General features: G+C 41.3%; 2 protein-coding genes across 12 annotated transcripts in view; one reads left to right on the top strand and one right to left on the bottom strand.

The window, feature by feature from the left end:
* nav2a (neuron navigator 2a) overlaps positions 1–11537 on the top strand; it is a 163536-nt gene extending 151999 nt beyond the window's left edge. For all 10 annotated transcript variants that reach the window (XM_077023141.1, XM_077023137.1, XM_077023138.1 and 7 more), the window contains 16 exons: positions 1098–1181; positions 1632–1755; positions 2719–2879; positions 4855–5024; positions 5348–5501; positions 5717–5891; positions 6057–6157; positions 6254–6349; positions 6544–6712; positions 6878–7113; positions 7496–7650; positions 7881–7952; positions 8376–8572; positions 8951–9069; positions 9286–9486; positions 9587–11537. In XM_077023141.1, coding sequence (XP_076879256.1) covers positions 1098–1181; positions 1632–1755; positions 2719–2879; positions 4855–5024; positions 5348–5501; positions 5717–5891; positions 6057–6157; positions 6254–6349; positions 6544–6712; positions 6878–7113; positions 7496–7650; positions 7881–7952; positions 8376–8572; positions 8951–9069; positions 9286–9486; positions 9587–9712 — 2340 coding nt within the window. In that variant the 3' untranslated portion in view covers positions 9713–11537. The remainder of the gene's footprint in view (positions 1–1097; positions 1182–1631; positions 1756–2718; positions 2880–4854; positions 5025–5347; positions 5502–5716; positions 5892–6056; positions 6158–6253; positions 6350–6543; positions 6713–6877; positions 7114–7495; positions 7651–7880; positions 7953–8375; positions 8573–8950; positions 9070–9285; positions 9487–9586) is intronic.
* A 1343-nt stretch (positions 11538–12880) lies between these two features.
* Positions 12881–16186, bottom strand: dbx1a (developing brain homeobox 1a). Of its 2 annotated transcripts, none has more exons than XM_077024108.1 (4): positions 15656–16186; positions 15306–15407; positions 13688–13893; positions 12881–13510 (listed from the first exon to the last, which is right to left on the bottom strand). In XM_077024108.1, the coding sequence occupies exons 1-4, from the start codon at positions 16017–16019 to the stop codon at positions 13187–13189; spliced, it is 996 nt and encodes a 331-aa protein (XP_076880223.1). In that variant the 5' UTR covers positions 16020–16186; the 3' UTR covers positions 12881–13186. The 2 variants fall into 2 exon arrangements, with proteins under 2 accessions (XP_076880223.1, XP_076880224.1); XM_077024109.1 differs by having other exon boundaries at positions 12882–13510; positions 13688–13890.
* Between the last annotated feature and the right edge of the window lie 9818 nt (positions 16187–26004).

Below are 26004 nucleotides of genomic sequence, written 5' to 3'. Positions count from 1 at the left end.
TAGTTAATGTGCGGATTCCATATGGAATGTACACTATATGACTGCATAAGTCAGTGTGTGCATTCGTTCTTGGGTGTGGGTGTTTGTACCTGTGTGCATATAGCAACATAGAGGTGGGGGAGGGAGAGGCAGGGATTGGTTAATCCCCCAGACATACTCATGCAGAGTACACGTGAAGACTGGGAGACAGTGTTATTCTACAATGGCCTTGTTCACTGCAAAGAACCTTCAGTTTGATTTGGCTTTTCAAACTACAGCTGAAGGGCTTTGGAGAGGAGATGTCCAGGGTTGTGTGTGTGTGTCTGGCTCTTTGTCTAGTGTGGCTGGGTTCTCAGACGACAGCCGGAACACACAGCACGAGGCAGTGTGTAAAAATTTAGCAAAGAGTGTGATCGAGGGAGTGAAACATTTACACAAAGCTGAATTAGTATAGATAGATGTGTGTGTGTGTGGGGGGGGGGTGGATGTGTTTGCAGCACTTTTAGATAATACAATCTACTAAGATGATTTTGGACTTTTAATATTGACTTATAATTGTCTGTAAGGAAGTTCAGCAGAGTGGTTTGCTTATTGTGGCTATGAAATGAGAGCTGTTTGCTTTACTTCTGTCCTGATGTGCATTTGGAGCCACAGAGAGGACATAAGTGTGACATCCTCTGGTCAGCAGTCAGGCTCCAAGGTCTCAGTGCTTTGCTGCTTTGTCTGCAGAGTTCTCTGAGGTGGGAGGAGTCAGCTGGTAGGGTGAATGACTCAGCCAGGCTGCACTTACACCAGTGTTATGCTGCACTGGTGAGTGGTGGGAGGAGCCAGGCCCTTCAGGTGGCTCCCACTGGAGGATCTCATTTCATAGTCTAATCATTGGTCATTTGTTAGAGCAGGATTATTTTGATACGTCTGCAGGTGAAATCGGCACTACTGGTAAAAGCCTGGAAGTAATACAGGACAACATCATTTCAGCTATTCAACACAAACATACAGCAGCATACTGACCTCAGTCCATTCAGTGCTCTCTAACAGGTGTGTGTGTGTGTGTGTGTGTGTGTGTGTGTGTGTGTGTGTGTGTGTGTGTGTGTGTGTGTGTGTGTGTGTATTTTTAGGCCCACCTTGTGGCAGCATTTGAACAGAGTCTGGCCAACATGACCATTAGACTGAAGAGCCTCACAATGACTGCAGAGCAGAAGGTACGCGCGCACACATACACACACACACATGCACCCACGCACACACACACACACATGCACCCACGCACACACACACACACACTCTCACACGCACACACACACGCACACATACACGCACACACACACATGCACCCACGCACACACACACACACACACACACTCTCACACGCGCACACACACGCGCACACACACACACGCGCACACACACACACGCGCACACACACACACGCACACACACACACGCAAACACACACACGCAAACACACATGCACCCACGCACGCACGCACGCACACACACACACACACACAAGCTGTAAGGTGTTTACATCAGAAGTGTTTTTGTGTGTGTGTGTTTGTGGATGTACATGCATACGTGTATATATACACGTGTGTACGTGCATGTGTCTGTCTGCGTGTGTGTATGTATGTGTGTGTATGTGTGTGTGACAGGACTCTGAGTTGAATGAACTGAGGAAGACCATTGAGTTACTGAAGAGGCAGAATGCTGTGGCACAGGCCGCCATCAACGGAGTGATAAATACACAAGAGCTGGTCTGCAAATCAGAGCGCACAGGTGAGTGAGTGAGGATGTGAGGAAATGAACGGATGACGGATTAGTGGGAGTGAGTGGGAGTGAGTGGGAAAGTGAGTGTGTAGGGTTTGGCGTATTCTGGTAAGGGAATACCAATAGGATGCAGTTCCAGAATCACGAGACACACACACAATCTTTGCACTTTTTCTCAAGTATGGAAGCACTCAACCTCTAACTGATTAAGCCTTTAATGAAGGGACACTTCTTGTCACTTGAGGTAAATTCTGCTACATGTATGCTTATGGTCAATTCCAAGCTATTGTTATTACAAGCGGTTTTATTAAATGTTCCAACATAAACATTACAAACATCTAAACATTAGAGATGTCTAATTAAATTAAACTAATATATTTTGTCTGTCAAAAAAACTCTTCCCCTCCAAATTATATTTTTAAATGCAAAAAAACTATAAATATCTTGATTTTTGTTTTCTGATTTATTTTGTACTCACTGAGGGAACAAAATGATTAATTTTAAATAAATGTCCATTAAAATACACATAATACATTTTCTTTTTTGGGGGGTATATCATATTGTTATTGCCTATCCGGTGAATAACCATATACCATATCAGTTTGATCTCCTTTTGCCCACACCTGCGTGTGTGTGCGTGTGTGTGTGCGTGTGTGTGTGCGTGTGCGCGTGCGTGTGCGCGCGCATGTGAGAGAGAGAGAGAGAGAGAGAGAGAGAGAGAGAGAGAGAGAGACCCTTTTGTTATTGTCAACACAAGCTGTTACCAAGTTTGATCCATAATAAAGCAAGGTTTCACTCTCTTTCCCTCTCACGCACACACACCTCAATGCCCTGTCTCCACTCCATTATTATTAATAATAATCTTTGTTGACTAACTGCTTGGGTAAAGCAGAGCATGGCTGCTCAGGGTATAGTTTCACTAGTACTAGAGCTGTGAAGGGTTTTGATGTCCTTGTTTACCGGGTGGTGCAGGCTCCAACAGCTCAGTGGTGAGTGGACAGGCGGATCTGCGTATGCGTAGACAACACTCCTCTGACAGCGTCTCCAGTGTGACCAGTGCCACCAGCCACTCCAGTATGGGCTCTACCATGGACAACACTGACAACTGCAGCAAGAAGAAGAAGAAAAACTGGGTTAGTGTCACCGCGCGCGCACACACACACACACACACACACACACACACACACACACACACAGTACACACATGCATTCAGATGCAAATTCACATGCACTTAATACACCTTCTTAGAAGTCTACAGGGCTACAGATGCACTCACGTGCGCGCGCACACACACACACACACACACACACACACCTTCACAAACAGCTGCACCTATACTCTCACGCTCACGTGTTGATGAACATTCAAACACAGAGACACATCAACATTCACCATCACGCAAGCATTATTTTAGCACTATCACATGACAAGGTCCTCCTTTGAGTGTGTCTTTGACCTGTAACCTGTTTAACATGCTCCACTCTTGTAGTATCAGCAACCATTCTGAGCCCAGTGGGGGTCTGTGGTGCTGTCAGTCTGTGTGTTTATCATTCTGAATGGGTGTATGTAATGTAACTCCTACACCACACAGCATTCCTGAAAAAAATCATTACAGCACTGGGACTGCCTATCTGAATATTCTAATATCAAATATCTGATATCAATTAGATGTATTTAAGAACCTAAATCAATTTTTTGTCAAGCCACAAGTGAAATCATTCATCAGATACAGGGATATTCAAGAGTGAAACAGTTTGTGTTATCACGTTAAATAAACCTTCTACAGCTTTAGTGTTAAATCAGTTGCAGATGGAGGTTTGTGTTTTTTGGTTTTGCTGTAGCATGCTGACTATACTTGCTGACTGTACTACATTGGATGGAGTGAAATCCTATGATGAATATGTTTGCTCCAGAATTAAAATATATAATGCAGTGGTCTTAGAGTTAGGAGGATAATGTGGAATAAGGTGATATCTAATTGGCTGTTGTATGGATGAAAGAATCTTTAGAGCTCAGAACTTTTAATGGCAGTACCTTATGATTACATGGGTACAATTTCACTCTGCAAAGTTTGTAGAGTAGTATAATGTTATAGAATTTGTGGTAGTGTTTGTTGCATTACATTATGGATCTCTTACTGTGTATCCTCTGAGTCCTGTAGACATTCATGTCTGGTGGTGATGCCTGTTCCCAGTTAGTGGTTGTGTTCCTCTGGGGGTGAACTTTGGGTCCCCAGGTGTTACAAATGAAGGCTCTGCGTAGGTGGTCTTCTGGGAACAGAGAGGAATGAATGTTGGATAATAACGGGGCTCTGTGAACGTGCCCCTCCCTTCGTTCTTCCTGCCCCTGCAGCCTTTTCTGTCTCCTTTTTCTGTCATTTGATATCCTTGTAAAAAGGTTTCTGTGATTGTTGTTAAATGGTATATGTTACAGTTTCCAACTGTACTAGCTTGTTGTTTGAGTGTGCATTGTGGTTCCGGTCTCACTCTCTCCTCAGGCAGATTTTCTCGGTTCATGTGGTCACTCAGACACCCACACACACACACACACAGCTGAACTTGTGCTCTTTGTGTCTCCTTGTGTGCTATCGCATCATTTGGCAGGTGTATGAGGTAAGAGCATGTGTGTTAGAGAACCCTGCTCGACCCCTCCTGGCTAACCTGGCTAACCTAGTCCCACACTATGCAGCTCTACTAACCCTCCCATAAGCCTGTTAGCTTTAGCGTCGTTCCTCTCAGTCTCTTTTGATTTCCACCCTTGATTTCCTTTTAATCTTTTGTCCCTAAAGGTCCAAACCAAAATCAAATTGGTACTCTTAGCCCACAAGGACTATAAGAGAGCCAAACAGCACCATAATTCGCACGCTGATTTACTAAAATGTCGGCAGGTATTTTTGAGACCACTCTCTGCTGGTGCCCATGGCCCCTGACATTTTTCCTACTCTTTCTCTTTTTGTTTTTCTTTCTCTGCTCCTTGTCCCATCCTCCCCCCCCCCCCCCTTCACGCTTCTACGACCCCCCCTTCCCCTTTTATATCCAGCTGATGTCGTTTGTCTTCTTCATGCCTCCTGTCTCACTCTCGGCCTTCTGTCCTCTTTGTTGTTTCAGCTGCGGAGTTCCTTCAAGCAGGCCTTCACCAAGAAGAAATCACCCAAGTCGGCCTCTTCGCACTCAGACATCGAGGAGATGACTGATTCGCTCCCCTCCTCCCCCAAACTCTCCCATAACGGATCCTCCACCACCTCCGCGCTACTCAGGACCTCCCACTCCAACTCACTGTACGTGGCACCACCCAACACCATCTGCATGCGCACATGTGTGTGGGAGTCTGTATGTGTGTGAATGCTTTAAATGTCAAGTGCATGGTGGAGTAGCTCTGAACGGACTGCAGAGGTAAATGCTTCAGGGTTCACTGCTGTTGCTGTATTAGTCACACACAAATGGATCACATTTTGGCCCAATTACAGACAACTAGGCATACATTATCCAGGACAACTTTAATGGATATAATGAAAAATGGATATTTAGTCAGCTTGCGCATATTAGGGAAAATTGTTTATCCTGCTGAAGCTGCTCTGAGGACCACAGTGTTTGTCCACAGGCTGCCAGAGGGTTTGGATGGAGAGGCGGAGATGGTGATGCAGCTACGCAGTGAGCTCCGTGAGAAGGAGATGAAGCTGACCGACATCCGGTTGGAGGCACTGAGCTCCGCCCACCAGCTGGACCAGCTGCGAGAGGCCATGAACCGCATGCAGGTGACAAGGCGACCCATAGACACATCAGTCACCCACAAGACTGCACACACTCATGAAAGGAATAAGGGATTCTCTGTACATACCCATGAAATTCTCTAAGGAACAAGGGACTAGGGTTCACACTGATAGATCTGTGGAGAGCAAAAGCCAGTGCTGAACCATGTGGTTTTCGTTAATGAAGTATTTGTTGGACGTGTGTGCGTGCGGTGGCTCAGGTGGAGATTGAGAAGCTAAAGGCAGAGAATGACCGTTTGAAGTTGGAGAACCATGCGGGTGGAGGCAGAGTGGTACCTCCGAGCTCCAGCGTGGGCTCCAGTGTGCCATCCACAGCTACACTCGCACCTGGCCTCTCACAGCACAGCCTGGACCTCACGGAGTCAACTGGCTTAGGTAAGCATGCACGTGTTCTGAGTGGACCGGGGAGTTCAGCAGATGTTAAAATAGAATTTACACTGACTGTGTGTGTGTGTGTGTGTGTGTGTGTGTGTGTGTGTGTGTGTGTGTGTGTGTGTGTGTGTGTGTGTGTGTGTGTGTGTGTGTGTGTGTCTTCTCTAGACATTCTGCTGGATGACTCTGGAGGTGACAGCAGCTTTCGTAAAGAGGGCAGACACGTAAAGATTGTAGTCAGCCTACAGGAGGATGGCCCATGGAGAGAGGTCAGCCATCTTCTTTATGTAGCATCTGCATTTGGCAGCTCACAGCCCAATAACATTAGTTCAACATAGGTGTGACATGCTTCTCTGTTCTTGTAGGACTGTAGGCCACGCGACTTCCTCATTGGCTGCATTGGGGTCAGTGGTAAAACCAAATGGGATGTTCTCGACGGCGTTGTCAGGCGTCTTTTTAAGGTAATCACATGGTGTTTGGGTTATAGCAACGTATTTTGTCTGTGTTGTGTTGTTTACATCTTGTGCCAGTCTGTAACCTTAAAAAAAGATGTTTCACCCAGGAATACTAATGTTATCTCGCCAATCCCACTAACATTCATTCAGTGATATCATCTGTAGTTTATCTTTGTGGTCTTTTTACTTCCTGATTGTAGGAATACATCAGGCATGTAGATCCAGTTAGTCAGCTGGGTCTAGGCTCTGACAGTGTGGAAGGATATCGCATTGGAGATGTGCTCAGACACAGTGGGGCAGACATCCCAGAACTACTTCCCTGTGGGTACCTAGTGGGGGAGAACAACACAATCAACATCTCGCTCAAAGGTATTCAAAACCAAACCAAACAGCTTAACACACCCTGTCAGATTGGCCAGTAACTCCCTCTCTCAGGCAGATGTGTCTGTTCTACTACTTCTATTCAAATGCCTAATGTATACTTTTTCTGTGTGCATGCATGTGTGTGTGCGTGTTTATTTGTGTTTGATCCAGGCGTGCGCACCCAGTCCATGGACGCACTGGTGTTCGAGACGTTGGTCCCTCAGCCTGTGCTACAGCGCTACATCTCGTTGCTGCAGGAACACCGGCGTCTCATCCTGTCGGGGCCCAGTGGCACGGGGAAGACCTACCTGGCCCAGCGGCTGGCTGAACATCTGGTGCTTCTGGAGGGTCGAGCAGCCAGTCACGCCGCCATCGTCACCTTCAGCGTGGACCACAAGTCCAGCAAGGTATGGCTCCTCCTCCCTCTGCTCACGCTCACTACAGCTCAGGGCAGCCAGCAGAGCTTTAGCCTGCATAGGACCAATGGGACGGTTTTTCCCCATAGGCTCCCGACGATGCACATGCCAGCGTGCCCGTTTAATCACACCAGGAGAGGGTGGGATTAGTTCTTCTTTCTGCATAAAAAGTGCAGTTTGTCCTCCCAGGCCCAGGGCAAGACAGAATTACTTCAGTGATTCAATGAAATCATTGAAAAAAAGTGGAGGGGTGTGTTCATAGGATTGAGCCTATATGTTCAGGATACCTTCATTCTGCAACTTTTTTCCACCGTGGATCGAGATGAACATTTTTCAACCCTCTTCCCTTAACTATCTGTCCGCCTGTCTGTAGGAGCTGCGGCAGTATTTAGCAGCTGTTGCTGAGCAGTGGAGTTCTCCGGGTCAGGAGAGTGAGGCTCCTCTGGTACTCATTCTGGACAACCTTCACCATGTCAGCTCTCTGGGGGAGATCTTCAACGGCCTGCTCAATTACAAGTTCCAGCGCTGGTGAGACACGTACACACACACACACACACACACACACACACACACACACACACACACACACACACACACACACACACACACACACAACACCAACAGAGTGCTCTCAAGCATAAACATACACAGACATAACAGAAACATGCACATGTTTACCTGCAGTTAATGTCGGATGACTGTATTTTTTGGATTTTATTCAAACTAGCTGTTAATTAACCATTTCTCCCTGTTTGTAGCCCATACATCATTGGCACTATGAGTCAGGCAACATCATCTTCTCCAAACCTTCAGCTGCACCATAACTTCAGGTGACTGGTCCTGACTCTCCACACCCCAAGTGCTCTGTGTGCTGCTGGCTTCATTTATAGCATCAGTTAAAAGCGTTAGCATGCACTTTCACTACTTCCACAGAGTAACCACTAGGTGGCACCATCCTACAGTTGTTGGTTGAGCAACCCTCAACTCTAAAATGTTATCTAGTCCTGTAATATATTTCATGATTACTTGTCTACAGGTTTGCTTTACTTCTGTGCATGAACACAAAAAATATTATTTGGGACTCAAAAACAATTCAGCTTATATGGTGCTTTTCAGAAACACAAGTGTGCTTTTACACAATTTATCCCACAGCTGGGATATATTGCTCGATCACAGATAATGTTTCTATAAGCAGCAGAACTGTGTGAGTGAGGTGCACCGATTTTCGTGACCTCTAATGTGTGCTTGTGCAGGTGGGTGCTGTGTGCCAATCACACAGAACCTGTGAAGGGCTTCCTCAGTCGCTTCCTCCGAAGGAAGCTGATCGAGACAGAGATCAGCAGTCGCAATCGGAATCCTGAGCTGGTGAAAATCATCGAGTGGATCCCTCGTGTCTGGCACCACCTCAACCGCTTCCTGGAGGCACACAGCTCCTCAGATGTCACCATTGGTGAGAAGAACCATGTAGAAAATTGGTAACATAGAAGGTATTCCGTTACTAAAGATGATTTAGGTGACCAGAGATAAGAGGTGCCATTCTTTTTTTAAATTTGGTCATTATTTTAATGGTTGTTGTTTCTGCATGGATGTGCAACAAATATTGGTTAATTTCAGTCAGATAAATTTCTTATTTTATTTCATTTATTCCACTCAATCATGTATGTATTTTTATGTGTTTGTATCTTAATGACATTACTCTGAAATATTAGATATGGAATGGCATTTGGTACTTGATCATAGACAGACATCAAGAGGGTCATTTTAAACAAAGAGAACAGTTTTAAAGCCATGCTGTGCTGACTCTGCCGTCCTGGCCGGTGTCCTCTAGGGCCACGATTGTTCCTGTCATGTCCCATGGATGCAGATGGCTCACGGGTGTGGTTCACAGACCTGTGGAACTACTCCATCATCCCCTACCTGCTAGAAGCAGTGCGGGAGGGACTCCAGGTAAGGACATCTGTTGGTAGCTCTGAGGTTTGATACAGGTTTAAATAAAATAAATAAACAAATAAGTAAAAAATTAAGCTTTCTCCTGTCTTATTGGCTGCTGTCTTTGCATTTGGATCCCCTTTTAGGTTATATGCGTATATGACTCATATCATATGAATCATACTCTTATATAATTCATGAATTCATGAATTGGACATTTTCTGTTTACTCCAGCTATATGGACGGAGAGCACCATGGGATGACCCTGCACGATGGGTGATGGAGACGTTTCCATGGGGATCGAGCCCCCAACACCCTGATTGGCCAGCTTTGCTGCAGCTCCGCCCAGAGGATGTAGGCTTTGACGGGTATTCTGCATCCAGAGATGGTGCCAGCAAGCAGAGCACACAGAGTGACAGCGATGCTGATCCATTGGTGAGAAATGCACACCATGAAGCTTCTGTCGCACAGAATGACAGAATGACACACACACACACACACACACACGCTCTTACATACTCCTATCTCCCCACAGATGAATATGCTCATGCGTCTGAAGGAGGCGGCCAACTGCTCCAGCCCACAGAGTTATGACAGTGACTCCAATAGCAATGGACACCATGATGACATCCTTGACTCCTCTCTAGAGTCTACGCTCTGATGCTTCATTTTTGTATTTGACTCAAGACATCTTGTGAATGTTCCTGTGACCTCAGGCAGCAGAATCAAACCGCTCCGTTTGGATGCCTCTGAGATGAGGATGTGGGTGCTGGAAACCCATAAAAGAAAAGGGGCTTCAATTTCTGACAAAGAGACCAAAACTGCACTACCCATAATTCAGCTTGTCTTCAAGCCAGCACATGTGAACATAAACACCATATGAGAACACAGAGAGAGAGAGAGAGAGAGAGAGAGAGAGAGAGAGAGAGCACTGTTCCCAGAAGCATTACCTCCAAAGTGAGACACTTCCCTTGTACTCTCCATCTCTGATCTCTGTTTATCCTTAAGCAAAGCTCTAGAGCTCCACTATCGCTCACTGTCTTCATCCAATTGCTTTTGTGGAGAATATAGGGCTCTGTAAAACCTTCGGTTTAGATTTGGGGAATGCATTCAGAAAATAGACCATGGACAAATCGGAATTCAAAAAATCTACACGGCGTAACTGATACAAATTAGTTTATTCCAATGCTGATCATACATATCTTAAATACTTTGGAGCAGTGGGTTCTGGGCACAAGCAAACCCAAGTCCTGGCTTTAAACTATTTGTAGCCTAAAATATCATCGATGTCGTTGACTCCACAAATCAACCATTTTGCAACTGTTGTCTCAGTGTGTCAGTGTCTGTAATTTCATACGGTTTCATTCATTCAGGAATGGTACATCACTGATGCTGGACTTGCTTCTTACTGCATTGGTGCAGATTGTTTGTGTTGTATGGTGTGAGAAGCATCCCTGAGCCAGCACTGGTCTACACTCTGCTTCCTGCCCTGCTCCCTCAGCCACAGGAGCAGGTCCACACCTTCACCTTCTCAACGCCTTTTGGTCTCACTCTGACGTCCTGGTGCTGAACGTCCTGGACATCCTGGTGCCTTACTCTGTTTTGTAATGTAAACCCAAAAGGCACTATGTTTTTATACTTGCTGAACTCTTTATTTGGGGATGATTCCTCTTAGAGCCTCAGGGCTCCAGGTTGTTCTCCATCAGCCTGACTAAAGCATCATTCAGTGGCTTTAATACTTTACTGGCAAGTGGCATGCAAGTTAAAGTTAAAGGTACCTTTCTTTAGGTAGTGACAGAGGGATTACATCATCTGTCCATCTTTTTGTCCAGGCAGTAAAGTCACTTTTTTTTTTTCATTGTGTACCTTAACATTGACCACACCTGAGGCTGCAGACCACTGAGGTGTCAGTGGTTTGGAAAGTAGTGTGTGTGTGTGTGTGTGTGTGTGTGTGTGTGTGTGTGTGTGTGTGTGTGTGTGTGTGTGTGTGTGTGTGTGTGTGTGAGTCCGGAGGCTTTCTTTGGTGCTGCAGCATGCTTTGATTATTAAATGCACAGAATCTGAAAAGCACACGGTGCTGAGGAACATGCTGGAGATGTGGTGAGCTAATACCTCATTGACGTCCAGGGCATCTGCCTTGGTCTTAGTGTTCAAATGTGAAGGATGGAAATTTACTGTCACAGCCATTTAATTCCATATCAAATGATATATTTGCTGCTTGTTGTTCTTATTTGTACAAACAGGTGCTAAAAGCTGCAGGTAAAACCTGTGTACACTGATATCATACGGCAGAAGTTTAAAGAAGCAACAGTGGCTAGAAAGTCATTTCAGAGCATGTCCTTAATAGTAAATGTCAGGATTTTTTATCCTCCTCAGTATCAGATATTTGATGTTGTGCAGGTCCTAGATTATAACATTGCCACCACATTATGTCCACTCCAATGAAGTGTTTGAGTGTTTCAAGTCATTAAACCTATGCAACATCAGTTTGGAGTTTGGGTTTCAAATGGAAGCCAAATTCTGTAGCTCTCTAAGTACTTTCAGCACTGCCTCATATATATATATATATATATATATATATATATATATATATATATATATATATATATATATATATATATACAGTTTGAATGTACAGTGTGTGTATATGTGAATAATTATAGGATATGTGCCTATGTTTTCTTCTGAATTATGACGATTAATGTAAGTCATTGCAAGCACAATTTCTGTATTGCTTGTATTTTTTTTCGATCGCTCCCCCTTCCAGGTAAATGTATACATGGTGTCCTGTGTGGAAGATACTGACTGATGTACATACCGAACAACCCTTCTGGCTGCATTTTGAAGAATAACATTTTTACTACATGTTTATAACAGTGGAAATGGGTATTTTGTGTACAGTTTTTTTTTTTCTCATCCAAACAGGTGTCTGGAGTTTGCCATTCATCATCTTTGAAAAGACGATGCCTCTCTAAGATATATTATCACTGTACCAGTCCTAAATTATTTACAATTCAATAAAACTAATGATTATTTATGAATGGTTTATTGGGTTTCATTATGATGCTAAACGTCATATGTTAAGTTCATTGGTTGGCCATCTGTTCTTCTAGGCTGGCTGCCATTGATGGAATAAAATCCAGGACATTACATAGGCCTTCCCTGAATTTCTAACTGAGCACAAAATTACAGGTTTGCTATTTGAAGTCCTGTAGGTAGGATGCGTCATGGAAAAGCTAAAATGGATTTAGAGTTGTCCAAATGTAGCTTAAAATAAGATTATTACCGATATATTTTTTTGTTTTTATTCTCATATACTCGTATACTAATTCAAATGTCAGACTTGTTTTTATTGTAGGGTGGCTGCATGGAAAACCATGAGAAAACCATACTATAAATAAATATATGATGTTAATTGTTTTGCCATATTGATCCCTTGCTGGACGTTAATATCGCTAAAATAAAGAAATTTCTCGTCAGCGCTGCCATGGTTCGTCTATACTTTTATAATGAACCCAAAACATGGTATAAACACATGAAGACAATAAGGCAAAATGTCCGATTGATCATGTGGACGATGCTGGTTGAAGGTAATTGTGTTTCACTGCAACTTTTCACCACGATGAGTGGTTTCTCTGCGGTTTCTATTCTTTGTTACCTTTTGAAAGATGGATCAGGATTTATTTTACGAAAACTGTTGATTCATTTTACAATTTATTTGCATTTTTACAAAAAACAAAAACAAACCAAAAACATAGAAATATACATACAATGAGACACGGATAAATTGGTATAAATTATACAATTATAAGTCTACAACTTTTAATAAAAATATCTATGTGAAATATAACTGTATGTAACTCAATAATCTTGGTATAAAATATCCATACAAAAATATTTGTACAAAATACTGTACAGTTCCACAAACGCTGTGCAACACAGCAAAATCATGATAAGAAGTATTCTAATAAGTAAACCCTAAGTAAAGTTCTGCGTAAAAACAATCGCTTAAAATACATTCAAGTGAATGCAATGATGTAATTACAGGGACGTAACCTGTTGGCTACGTTTGTGCTTGCGTATACAATCACGACATACAACTGATAGACATGAGAGTATTTTAAGAGTGAGTGTATTATGAAACCGTTATTTCGTCTTCTGATTCAGAAAAGTCTGAATGCTTACTCGATATGGAAGGTGACGAAATGTTCCTGTCTGTGCTGTTTGATAAATCGCACCCCGGTGAGTGGTAAACCTGTGGGACGCGCAAATTCGCAATTCCGAGAGCGTCCTCATCATCATCTTCCTCTTCCGAAGACTTTTTCCCAACGTCACTTAGATCTGGATGAGGATTAGTTTTCGTTGGCAATGTTTGCTCACGGCAACCACCTGAAGACAGCAGTTCCCTTTCCTTTGAATTTCTCCATTTCATTCGCCGGTTTTGAAACCAAATTTTAACCTGAGAAGAAATTAGAAATTCAGAATCATTCCAAACTGGTCCTGCTGGGACGTAAAATTCAAATAAATCGAAACTGGTCCTGTGCTACGAAGACGTAACCTACTGTTTAGACTACCCCACCACTACTGGAATGAGACGTTTTCACTTAAGGGGCTTCACGAGTCTGAACATATTTACCTGAGAGTCTTTAAGGCCCAGTTTCGCGGCAAGTTTTTTCCTGTCCGGTTTGCTGATATATTTTTGCTTTTGGAACATTTTCTCCAGAGCTTTACGCTGAACATCTGAAAACACGGCACGCCTGAGCATTCCTCTTCTGGGCTTTCCTCTGGATGCTAAAGGCCATGAGAAGGTTCCAGGAATAGGTACAACAGACGAAGAAGCTGCTAACAAACAGAGAGAGGGACAACTTAAATCACTGATTCACACGCGCTTACGTGACTAAAACCACTAAACTGAAAGAGGATTTGTTTTCACCGAGAGGGCTAAAAGTTAACACTCCGTTACCACGCGTAATTGGGGTGTTGCTTTTCCCAGGGAAAATCCAGAATTGAATGTTTGTGGAAAAAAGTTTTCTTTATAATCATCATTATTTTGAATTTATTCCCTTGAAATGTGTCCTCTCGTTTTGAGTGAAATGGCACGAGGTGACTAATTAGCACATTGCCCGGATCCGCGCTGCATTGGTATGGTAAAAAGGGAGGGTATCCTTTTTCAGCAGCCGCCCAGTGAAGGACAGAGGAGTTAATATAGCGTGAACGGTAATTGTGTAGTAATGAACTGGCGGACAAAAGACTCCGGACAGGCGGGTAAAGCCATATATTATTACCACAAAGAGAGATTTACACTTTCAAACTAAACACAACTGCATGCCAGAATACTGATGACAGGGGGCCCGTTTTTTGCCCTCAAATCATTTTCATTAAATGAACACGAAAAGCTATTGAGAACGCTCAAGTTTTGTTGACGCATTCAACGCAGTCAGTGAAAAGCGTCGCACCTTATTATTTGGAGTGAACAAAGCACGAAGTAGAGTCGTTTTATGCCTCAAAGGGGCTTTCTTAAGCTCACTCAACTGATGGCTCGCATTAAAAACAACCCAGTGGACAGCGTCTGAACCAAAGTGTGTTCTCGAACAACTTTGTGCAACTTTTCATTTCATAGCCTTTCATAGCCATAGTCTTTGTTCATGCTTTAGGCGCACTACCGATTAAAAATCGATTAAAACAGGAATTGAGTGATTATTCGGTTATGTTATATAGTTAGACGTCCTGCTGTTTTTAACCTCTTATATTGCTCATTACAACTTCCCATCTTCATCACTCACGCACTATGTGGTCTTGTGAGAATGCTGAACTCAGTCAATGCCTCCTAATGGGAAAATTAGTCCATGACTGGTAAACGCCCCACTGTCGCCTGGTAAAAGTCAATCTTTCCAGGGTCTGTGGGTGGTTTGCCCCGGTGGGAGCTGACCAAATTGGTCATGGTGCTGAAAGCATTGTTGGCAGTCAGCGAGCCGAGTGTCCGCTCACTGTGGGAAATCCCCGAGCCAAAGCGCCCTCAATACCGAGGGGAAACCCGCGCTTCAGTGTTTAACCATGACTACTCCTGGTAATTTGTAGATTTAAAATGGGTGGGGGTTTGCAGTGTTCAAGGATAAGTTAGCATCCACGCTAAATGGGGGCATCGAATTGGCGAGACTTGTTTGGACAATGCTAATGCCTACTGTGTCTAACCTCTGTTTGCTACACTACTGATGGTTGAATAACTTTGGAAAGTGCTTTAGATTCTTACTTACCAGGGAAGTAAGACGAGCGAACGAAAGGGTAGAAGGATCCGTCGAAACATGGAACCGGGAGTCCTTTGGGGTGGAGATTGTGAACGGCGTGGGGAGACGTAACTTAACAGACGAACAAAATAAAATAAAAATAAATAAACATATATATATATATATATATATATATATATATATATATATATATATATATTTGTGTGTGTGTGTGTGTGTGTGTGTGTGTGTTATTTTGTGCAAAAGAGGCATTCGATAAAGACTATATTTGAACTATAAAGTTCACTATACATTTAAACGTAGACTAATCGAACTAACCTGGTCAACTTTTAAATGAGCAGAAACAAAAACACCCTCACCTTTCTTTGGCGACGGAGCCAAAATAGCATTTACACCAAACTTCAGATAAGTTGGATCCTTGCTTCCTGGCAGCGGAGTTTTTGGAGAACAAGATCCGTACGTCGCTGTGGCTGGTGGACTGACTCGGTCCGATAGGCTGGGGCTGGCCAAGACAGTGGATGTCGTAGAGGTAGGTGGAGAAGCACTCGGTGAGTGTACAGCTCGGTTTAGATACCCTGCCGGCCTGTTTATGCGCAGCAAGTCCTCCACAAGAAAGCCAGGATGAACTGGAAATGTCGATTGCAAAGACGGATGTAGCGATGCTGCCGGACGCATGAAACTCGGGTACATCGCAGGTGGCGCGATAACGCTGGGTATCATCATCGTCCTGTCTGTAGTAGGGCGAGATGAAAATACAAAAATATCAAAAGAGATTTTACTCCGCCTTAATTCCCTTTTGCTGTGGGACACTGAATGGAATGAGTCACGACGCACTCCTGGGTCCTCCGTTTTAGAAGAGGCCCTTTATATCAGGTCCGCTATAAAGAGTCTTTGTGGACTGACAGCAACAACAATAGAGCTCAATAAAGTCCTCCGCTCAAGGCCTTTCAGCGAAGTGTAGAAGACACCTGATTGGTCCGAGAGCGCAATTTATGATTGGATTAGACTTCATAAGATCGCTCTGGACAATGCTCGCCCAACAAAGAAAGCGTATTCGTTAGTTTTGCATATTGACTGAGTTTCTTTGAATCTGTGATATTTTTTTAATGTAACAGAAGTAAATGCGAACCAATTAATATCCGATTTTAAAAGGTTCAAACGATTTTTTTAACACCGCGATTGTTTATTTTTATAACCAGGCGGTTCTGTTCATTTAAATTGCCTTAAATGTTTCATGTGTGCATAAAACTTTGCAGACTTAACAAAATGTGAAAGATATTACTGAAAGCTTTCAGTCATGTTGTTCTGCCTATTGACAACACGAACAACCACAATAGCAGCAGCAGTAGCAACAACATCAACAACAACAATAATAGTTTGCTAATTATATCAAATTAGAGAATAGCATATAATGCGAAATAACATTTCCTTCACATTTCAAATGTACTTTTCAATTTCTTTACAGTTATGCCGGTTTTTTAATGATAGAATAGCAAATAATGCGAAATAACCTTTCCTTCACATTTCTAATCTACTTTTCAATTTCTTTGCAATCCGGCCGGTATTTATAGGCTATACAATGGACCAATACTGTCTATACAATGGATACCAAATCTACAAGATCATATTGTAAAGTATTCAGTTTATAAGGATATCAGTCTGTTGTTTTTTGTTATCGTCTTGTTTATTTTACGCGCTATATTATTTTACGCGCTATGACTTCTTTCTCGAATCTCCAGATGAATGGCCAGATTAAGCTCTATTTAAAAACCACTTATGCTTACATTTGCTCAAATAAAATCTGGACTCTGCTACGGGCTAAAACCTTAAATGGATTTGATTTTGAATCGCTTTAACAGATGTGTTAGATATGCCCGTATTTTTAGAAAGTCTTTATTCGTTTCACCGGGCCTCGCTGCAGAAGTGTGCAGCTCCGGCCGCGAGCTTCTTATCCTGTTAACCATGAACTAACTGTCACCCTCAGCTGCTCGCGCCTCCTCGCTTTCTTTTCTCTCACAAAGGTCTTTGGAGGAAAAAAACTCATCTAGCCTTTTTTGTCTGTGGGCAGGCTTTATTCTGCCGGTTTAACATCTTGAATAAAAGTGCATATGTGATTTGAAACGCATTGGTCAGTGAGACATTTAAACTCGCATTAAGCTATGATATGAAAGGCCGTCTGGCGAGCGCGCATGGGCGCTTCTTGGTGATACTTATCCATCCGGCCAACTTCTACCCTGCTCAGCAAACGACATTCATAGGAAACGTAAACACAATAGTAAGGCGATGAAATATTAAACGAGTATCAGATAATCAAATAATGTCAGATGCCCTCTGATTTTGTGTCTGGTCATCACATGAACCATAAGGAAAAATGTAACGATTTACATTACATTATTCAAATTCAAAAGATAAAAATCTTTGTGTATAAATGTATTTGAAAAGTGTGTCGTCAGTGCTAGAGTACTGTTCTGTGAATTCTGAAAGTTGTTTAACTAATGATTATAGGCTACTATTAATTACTATATTAACTATTAAAATATGAACTGTTAGCCTAATGAAAGGTTTACACTTGTTCAATTCTCAGTCTGCGCCTTTAATGCATCGTGGCTGAAGTAATTGATGTCGTGTGCGTCCAGTTTCGTGAATTGTTGATGTAACCTAAATTAGTCCGCCTCCGTGAAATTATTCTCTTTTGGAGATAGCGAGGCACCCGCTGCATCTAGGTGTCTTATTTGCGACTGTTATAGGACAGTCTTTATTTCGCGCGAGCGCACGCACGCACGCACCCACACACACACACACACACACACACACACACACACACACACACACACACACACACACACACACACACACACACACACACACACACACACACACACACACCTTTACCAAACTTTTTTTAATAGGCCTAGCCTACATATTTAGCCTTGTATGGAAAAATCCTTCTATTGTGACGAGCCAGCAGATGGTTTGCAGGAAACATGGCTTAGTCTTGATGACCGAAACGAATTTCTAATAGCTGTGCAAGCTTGGCACGTTTGTTTTTTTTCTTTTAGTAAAGAGTAAAACAGCTGGTGGGTTTTTGATTAAGCCCATTAAATGCACATTTCCATGATATTATCCACCCCCGAAACACCCCGGCCCAAATCTTGAAAAAATACTTCACGGGACACCCAACGGACGGAGCTGGCGCCGTTGTAACCGTGTCGTCTCGGATCTTACGCAGCACCCTTATATAAAAACAATTTACTAAACAGATTAACTTGTGCGTTTAGCCTCAATCGGCTCGTTAAATGGCTGAGTAAATAGGTCACTATATGTTATAGGACACTATATGTTATAGGCCACTATGCGTCAGGAGATTAAAAAGTTCGTGTACAGGCTATAGCCTACATATAAATAAATAAACTTAAGAAGCTTTTTACTTTCGCAGCTCATGAAGGACCTGTGTCCAGTTTATCTATCTATCTATCTATCTATCTATCTATCTATCTATCTATCTATCTATCTATCTATCTATCTATCTATCTATCTATCTATCTATCTATCTATCTATCTATCTATCTATCTATCTATCTATCTATCTATCTATCTATCTATCTATCTATCTATCTATCTATCTATCTTCCATTCAGGACTGCAATTCTGTAACAGATTTGGTGTGCAGAAACACCAGAGAGCACTGACAAGCATTAAATCGATATTAACTTGGCATTTAACATAGCCCGTGCTTTTTACACGGAGAAAAGCCGAAGATCTCTTCGGACAAAGGTTTCAGTGAGCGTGGTCTCGGTGCACCTGTTCTTTGATATGTCTTGCAGCCAACCCGCGTTTTTGTCGCAGCAGGGATTAACTTTTTTCTTTCGTTTTTTCTTGAACCCCAAACCTTAACTCTACCATTGGTTGTCTGTCAGAAACTTCTGAGTGTGTTTGCAAGTTGAAAGAAGAAAGAGCACTGGGATGTTAAGCTTAGACAATTTTGTGTGGTTATTAAACTAGACTATCCCTCCCATCTTACCATTTTGCTGTGTGCATAACAGGTGCTGTTATAATCCTCTTCACACAGAGTAATTGTTCTTTTGATTCATAAATACAAGCCAGGCTCTTCAGCCTCATACAGACCAGTTCATTTCTTAAAATGATTCTTAAAATCATTTCTTATTTCTTCTTCTACAGGTTGGTCCTAGTGGTTTTAAACACACAGCAAACTACTTCACTGTGGGAGAATTGTATTTATTGAGGAAAGTCAGGGTAACATTATGATCCCCCTTATAAGGTGTTGTTATATATATATATATATATATATATATATATATATATATATATATATATATATATATATATAATGAGAATAAGGAAAGCTACACCTCCCACACTCTCTAATGAAGCTGATCCACCAGTTTTGTTTTCTTCATGGGAGAGTAAAGCATTTAAGATCCAGCAATCTCCATGAGAAGGGAATTACAGTAATATGAATTATATTTCTTATTACAGTAATATGAGCATGCTGATCAAGGTAATCTTCCTAAAGATGAAGCTTCTTGGCCACTAAATGTATAATAACTAAAAGCCTTTAATTTCTTTTACATGCCTAGAGCATGCCCTATGTATTTTCTCCAAGTTTTCCTGTATTGAAAAGACATTCTAAGTTTTAAAGGTATCTGTGATTTATCTAAGACTCGTTTTAAGACTCGTTTTAAGACTGCTCTCGTGTCACACAGTTTAGGGTTGTAACCCACTATGCTTATGCAAGGTTGAACATTTGAATGTCTGTATGTGTATGCATGTTAGTTTTGAGAGTGCGTGTATATGTGTGTTAGCTTTGAGTATGAAGAGGTTGTGGAGGAACGACTCCCCTTCACAGGCTGATGGAGAGGCTACAGTCCTTGTGGGCTGCCTGCCATTGACACATTTCTGGGCAAGTAATCGGATTGTAAGTGAGCCTGGGTACTTATGTCAGTTTGTGTCTCATCAGATGAATAACACACATGGTTGCAGAGCGTTGGTTAGTCACAGTGCCTTAATCTCACCCGCTGCACCGTTTAGAGACGAAAAAGCCCTAAAGCCTCATTTAATTCATATATGATTCTCACTGAAGCGTTCTGACATATTAGCATAACAGCAGGGACGCATTACCTTTTCAGTAGCCCTCTCTCACTTTGTGTGTGTGTGTGTGTGTGTGTGTGTGTGTGTGTGTGTGTTATTTTGTGCAAAAGAGTTTGAAGGGCAGGCCTCTTGAACAAATTTAAGCTTGGTGAGTATACACTATAAAGACTACACTTTTGGTCAAGGATTTAAGAGGAATTTCATAGGACAGTATAAACAATAAACAGGACAGAAAACATTCCAAATGATTTCATAAAAAAGTGTAGGTGTCAAAAGTATCTCAAATCATAACATCAACCTCAAAGTGGGTTTAAGTTAAAAAAATACAATGTATATGAATGTGCAGAAGGGTAAATACAAGACCAGGTCATAAAACTGGTGTTGTCAGTAAAAATGTACAGGTCTTCTCAGTAAAAATTTGTGAGACCACTTGGTTCATTGGTTCATCACAAAGACTGTTATTAGCAATTAATTCTCTAGAAGGTTCACATTCAGCCAGAACTCACAAAATCCAGTATATGTTGGTTAGGAAGGTTAGGAAGTTAAAGATAACAGTTTTTCTCAGTTGATTTGGTACATTTCTCACATCATGGTTTACATTGGCATCACAACATAGATATAGTCTTGATATCCTGTTATCTTATGGTATAAGAATGCAAAAATGCAAAACAAAAAACTGAATAACATGTCAGAATATATGTCAATGTGCAGCATTATAGTAGACAGCACATTTCTGAATTTACATACATGTTTTGACTGTATTGCTCGCACTGCATTTTTTTGACAAAAACAAATCTGTTTGAAATTCAGAAAGACAGACAGCTGACTGGAAAAACTGCAAAATTAGAAACTTACTTTATACATTCAAAACAACCTGAGCACATACAGCCTCTTCTTGGCTGTTCACCCTGTACATGGTCTCGTGTTTCCATTATGAAACTTTGTGATACTGCAATGTTTAGTGTCTATAAATGTTTGCCAATTACAGTAAAGGACATCCCTAATCACAGTACATGAGACGCATCTCTGACCTATGGTTGAGAACTAAACCTTCACAAATTCTCTTTCTTATTGTAAATCAATGTTTACCTGTGAATAATTTAATCAAGTTAGGATAAAATTATCAAAAAGTAAAAAAAAGTAAAATGATGCCTTAGAGATTATGACATTTGCAAAATGTGAAACACAATGAGAAATGCAGTTATGATGTGCACAAGTGACAAGATGATGTGCAGATTGAATTAACAGTTTTGAGAATTTCAGTTCTGATCTGAGAAATGAACCAAATTGACTGAGAAAAACTGTAAAACCTAAATAACAAAAACAAATTATTTCACTACCAAAAGTACCAGGTATCTAACAGAAGGAACAGTTTGTAATATTAGAAAAAGTATCATAGTTATCAAGTTATCATGAAAAATATGTTTATTTACATTTTTATGTGTAAGTACCTTCTTCAATCACAATTACACATTTAGACACTTCTAAAGCTTTTTCTAAACTTTAGGCATTACACCACTAAGGGACGCTTCTTAAATTGATATTCATTCTATCTCAATTTAAAATCAAAGGCAAAGCTAGACTACAATATGTGTATCTGGAAGAAGACCTCAAGCCTTAAATCAGGATATGGGTCATTAGATTAGGGGCAATGAGTCATTATGACCATGGTGGTTTCATGCAGCTTTAAAATCAGGTGCATCACTTGAGGGACGTTCCACGGGAACACAGCCTGGACTCCTCCAGGCAGCAGGACCCCGTTGTGACCAAAGTGTCGCTAGACTTAATGCCGAACATTCACTCACAGCATAAACAGTGCAGTGATGGTTTGTTGAGATTAATCTCGTAATGTTTGTTAAAGTGGCAAAGGAGACCAAGGTTTGACAACAGTTGCAAATCCTTACAAGCACATTGACTGGACAAATGTGAATTACAGTTTTTCCCAGTCGGTTTGGTTCATTTCTCACATCATGCTTTACACTGGCATCACAACTAGTGCATTTCTCAAAACAGTTAGTGCAAACAGCAAAACTCAATGAAATACCTGCAAAAGCACATAGTTCACTCAAAATTCTTTGTTTTTGCCCCAAAATCAAATATTTAGGTCAGTCAATTTGTCAGTGCCATCAGAGTATCTAGTCTGTGTGCCATTGCCTATGAACAAGGCAGTCAAAATACTTAGTCATGTTGTCAGTGCAACTATAAGTCACAGTCAGTGTAGACTGTATATTCTGATAGAAACTATAGCTTTTGATTTCAAGAATGCTGCACATTCTGTGGTATATCAAATACATGGCACACACATACAAACTTAGACGGAACACAGTTACACATGACTGTATGTGGGAGACTGATAGCAAGAAACTGGACTGGAATCAAATTTGTACAGCAATATTGTTTGACTGTATTGTTCACGCTGCAATTTGTTGACAAAAACAAATCTGATTAAAATTCAGAAAGGACAGACAACTGACTGGAAAAACTGCAAAATTAGAAACTTATTCTACACATTCAAAACAACGTGAGCACATACAGCCTCCTCTTGCTGTGTGAAAATGGAACCTCTGCAACCACTATGAGCTAGTCTTGATATCCTATATGGTATAAGAATGCAAAAATGCAAAAAAAAAAAAGTATAATTGAATACCATGTCAGAATGTATGTCAATGTGCAGCATTACAGCAGAGAGCACATTTCTGAATTACATACATCAATCAATCAAATTTTATTTATATAGCGCTTTTTACAACAGTTGTTGTCACAAAGCAGCTTTACAAGTGCCGAGTCCTAGCCCCCAGTGAGCAAGCCAAAGGCGACATGTTTTCATTATGAAATGTTTAAACGATTGAAGACACAGTTGTTCTTCCAATATTCGGCTGCACCCAGTAACCAGCTTCAGCCATTGTGAGACCTGCAAAACATGGTCCACAATTGTTGCCCTTACTGTATTTAGCTGTTTTGTCCCCTCAGCCTTACACCACACAGTCTTACCCCTCTATACCATATAGTCTTACCCCTCTACACCACACAGTCTTACCCCTCTACACCACAGTCTTACTTCTCCTATTGGCTGTTCACCCTGTACATGGCCTTGTCTTTCCATTATGATACTGCCGTGTTTAGCGTCTATAAATGTTTGCCAATTACAGTAAAGGTTCATGAGACGCACCTCTGACCTGTGGTTGAGACCATTGGTTGATCTAAGCCTTCACCAATTCCCTTTCTTACTGTAACTGAATGTTCACTTGCAAACAATTTAATCAAATTAGGATACTGTAAATTACCAAAATGTAACAAAAAAATAAACTAAATAAAATGATGCCTTAGAGATTATGACAACATGTTCAGCACCTTTGCATATAATGACCTAGGCGATGACCTAAAGTCTAAATGTTTGGGAGGGTAAGACAATTCAACAGACAATCCGTACAACACATTTTGATAAACATGTCAACTGATAATGTAAAAAACAACAGACAACTGTCCATGCCCATTTGCAATATGTACAAAAGCATTTGCAAAATGTTAAACACAAGGAGAAATGCAATTATGATGTGCACAAGTGACAAGGAGATGTGGAGACTGAATGAACTGTTTTGAGAATTTCAATTCTGATCTGAGAAATTAACCGAATCGACTGAGAAAAACTGTAACACACATTGACACTCTCACCAGGTTTAACATATATGCATCGTGGAGAGAAATTAAAGCTGCATTAGATGATCAGGAGTGGTCATTTGACAAGTAGCCAAGAGTGACCCACATTTACACACACACATAAACACTGGACCTCCCCTGACCACCCAACACACACACACACACACACACACACACACACACACACACACACACACACACACACACACAAACACACACACACACACACACACACACACACACACACACACACACACACACACACACACCACCCGGATGTAAGATTAACCTATGCTTATAAAGGAATTAAAAATCAAAAGGGCAGGGCACTGCAAGAGAATAATCACTCCATGGTACCAAAGACAAATTAAGTAGCAAAGACATGAAGTGTATAGCATAGTCCTCCAGACTCTATTTTGTAATGTGTTTATCATTGCTGCACTAAAGAACATGAAGTCACAGCAATGGATCGGATGGATCATTTATAATAGTAAAGTGTCTGAGTGTCAGTCCTTACCTAATTGGTGTAGATCTCAGCCAAGAGTGAAGAGAGCTCGGGTGGCTTTAGCTCCCCAGACAGATCTCCACTCTGCACTAGGCACTTATACAATATTTATTCATTAGCCATTCCTTGTGGTGTAGATCCTTTTACTTGTCAAAAGTCACTTTTAATCAGCTTGACATAAACAAGCCTACTTGAACCTTGGTCACAGGGAAAAAGCTTTCTGAGAATGTGAGCGCTCACTAGTATGTAACCTTTGGTCAAAAAGTGCAAACCGAGGGACTTAAGTGACCCAGCAAAGACAAGAGTGAAGTGAATGGAGGAGGAGAGGGTCTGCTGCAGGTGGAGCACTGGCACAGTCCCAGCTTTCTGATGGAATGAACAACCTTTTTTCTGTTAGTTACTTAATCTGGGTTAGTCCACTGTGATGATGTAAGCTATCTCCTGTTATTTTACCAACCAGACATCAATCTTTTAAAATCTCTCCATAACCATCCAATCCAAAATGAATTTCAGAAATATATCACAATAAGAAATTAAAAGGAACTCTAGGTTAATTATGAATTATAGTGAAAGAAAATAAACACAAAATGGGACTGAAACACATTTTCTAAATTGTTCTAAACTGGGAAGTATGAAAAATGTGAGTGCATTAGTCCACCGTGATAATGGTGATGATCAGTTATTGCACTGTTGAAAAAAGTGCAAAATCCATTCTTACTGTCATTTACAACATTTGGCAGAGACGTATATTTTCATACTGACAGTATATGTACTCCTTGAACACATGATGTTGTTGTTACCATCTTGCTGTATCAGATCAGGAACAGAGGCAGATTCTTGTTGAGGTTCTGCCTGATTTAAATGTTTTAATGTGAATCTATTTAGTACCTGAGTGGCTCTGGGGAATAGGGCCCTAATAGATATAATTACAAGTCTGAAAGCGTAGTTTAGTTAATGGATTAAACCATAACACAAAGGTTATTATACCAGTGACAAAAAAGATCTGAACCCTATAATATCCCTCAATCTGATCCTTGAACTTTCATTACAACTGCACAAAGTCAATGGAATTTTCTCCTCGAGAAAAGGTCACCCCAAAAAATATACATGGTTGAAGTTATTTCCTTCCTGGCAGAAATGATCAGTAAAGACTGTACTGATGGTGTCTGTATTAACTGCAACAGGTATGCTAGATTAAATGCAGCTTAACTCTGGAAGCTTTCACCTCTTTTAAAAGTAAAACCTCAGGATTGTAACTTTCCTCTATTCATTGACAGAAAATAGAAATATTATTATCAAGACCTCATACTTCTGAATTCATGGGAATTTAGACAAGCCAAGTCAACTCTTCATTCCCAAAGGAACTGACAGGTCTGTCCTGAATATAATTGTTTGTTCATGAGATCAGGATGTAAGAGCCTTTAATTAAACTATAAT

The sequence above is a fragment of the Brachyhypopomus gauderio genome, chromosome 12 (assembly GCF_052324685.1).
Source record: "Brachyhypopomus gauderio isolate BG-103 chromosome 12, BGAUD_0.2, whole genome shotgun sequence".
Lineage (NCBI taxonomy): Eukaryota > Metazoa > Chordata > Actinopteri > Gymnotiformes > Hypopomidae > Brachyhypopomus > Brachyhypopomus gauderio.
The sequence above is the reverse complement of the archived record's forward strand: the minus strand, read 5'-3'. Positions and strand labels throughout refer to the sequence as shown.

Excerpts from the sequence above, each read along its gene's own strand:
- dbx1a (XM_077024108.1), bottom strand. The coding sequence starts at position 16,019 with ATGATGATACCCAGCGTTATCGCGCCACCTGCGATGTACCCGAGTTTC. Across the intron at positions 15,408-15,655 it reads GGCTCCGTCGCCAAAGAAAG|TTACGTCTCCCCACGCCGTT; the intron begins GTGAGGGTGTTT and ends TCGTCTGTTAAG. Across the intron at positions 13,894-15,305 it reads TCGCTCGTCTTACTTCCCTG|CAGCTTCTTCGTCTGTTGTA; the intron begins GTAAGTAAGAAT and ends TCTGTTTGTTAG.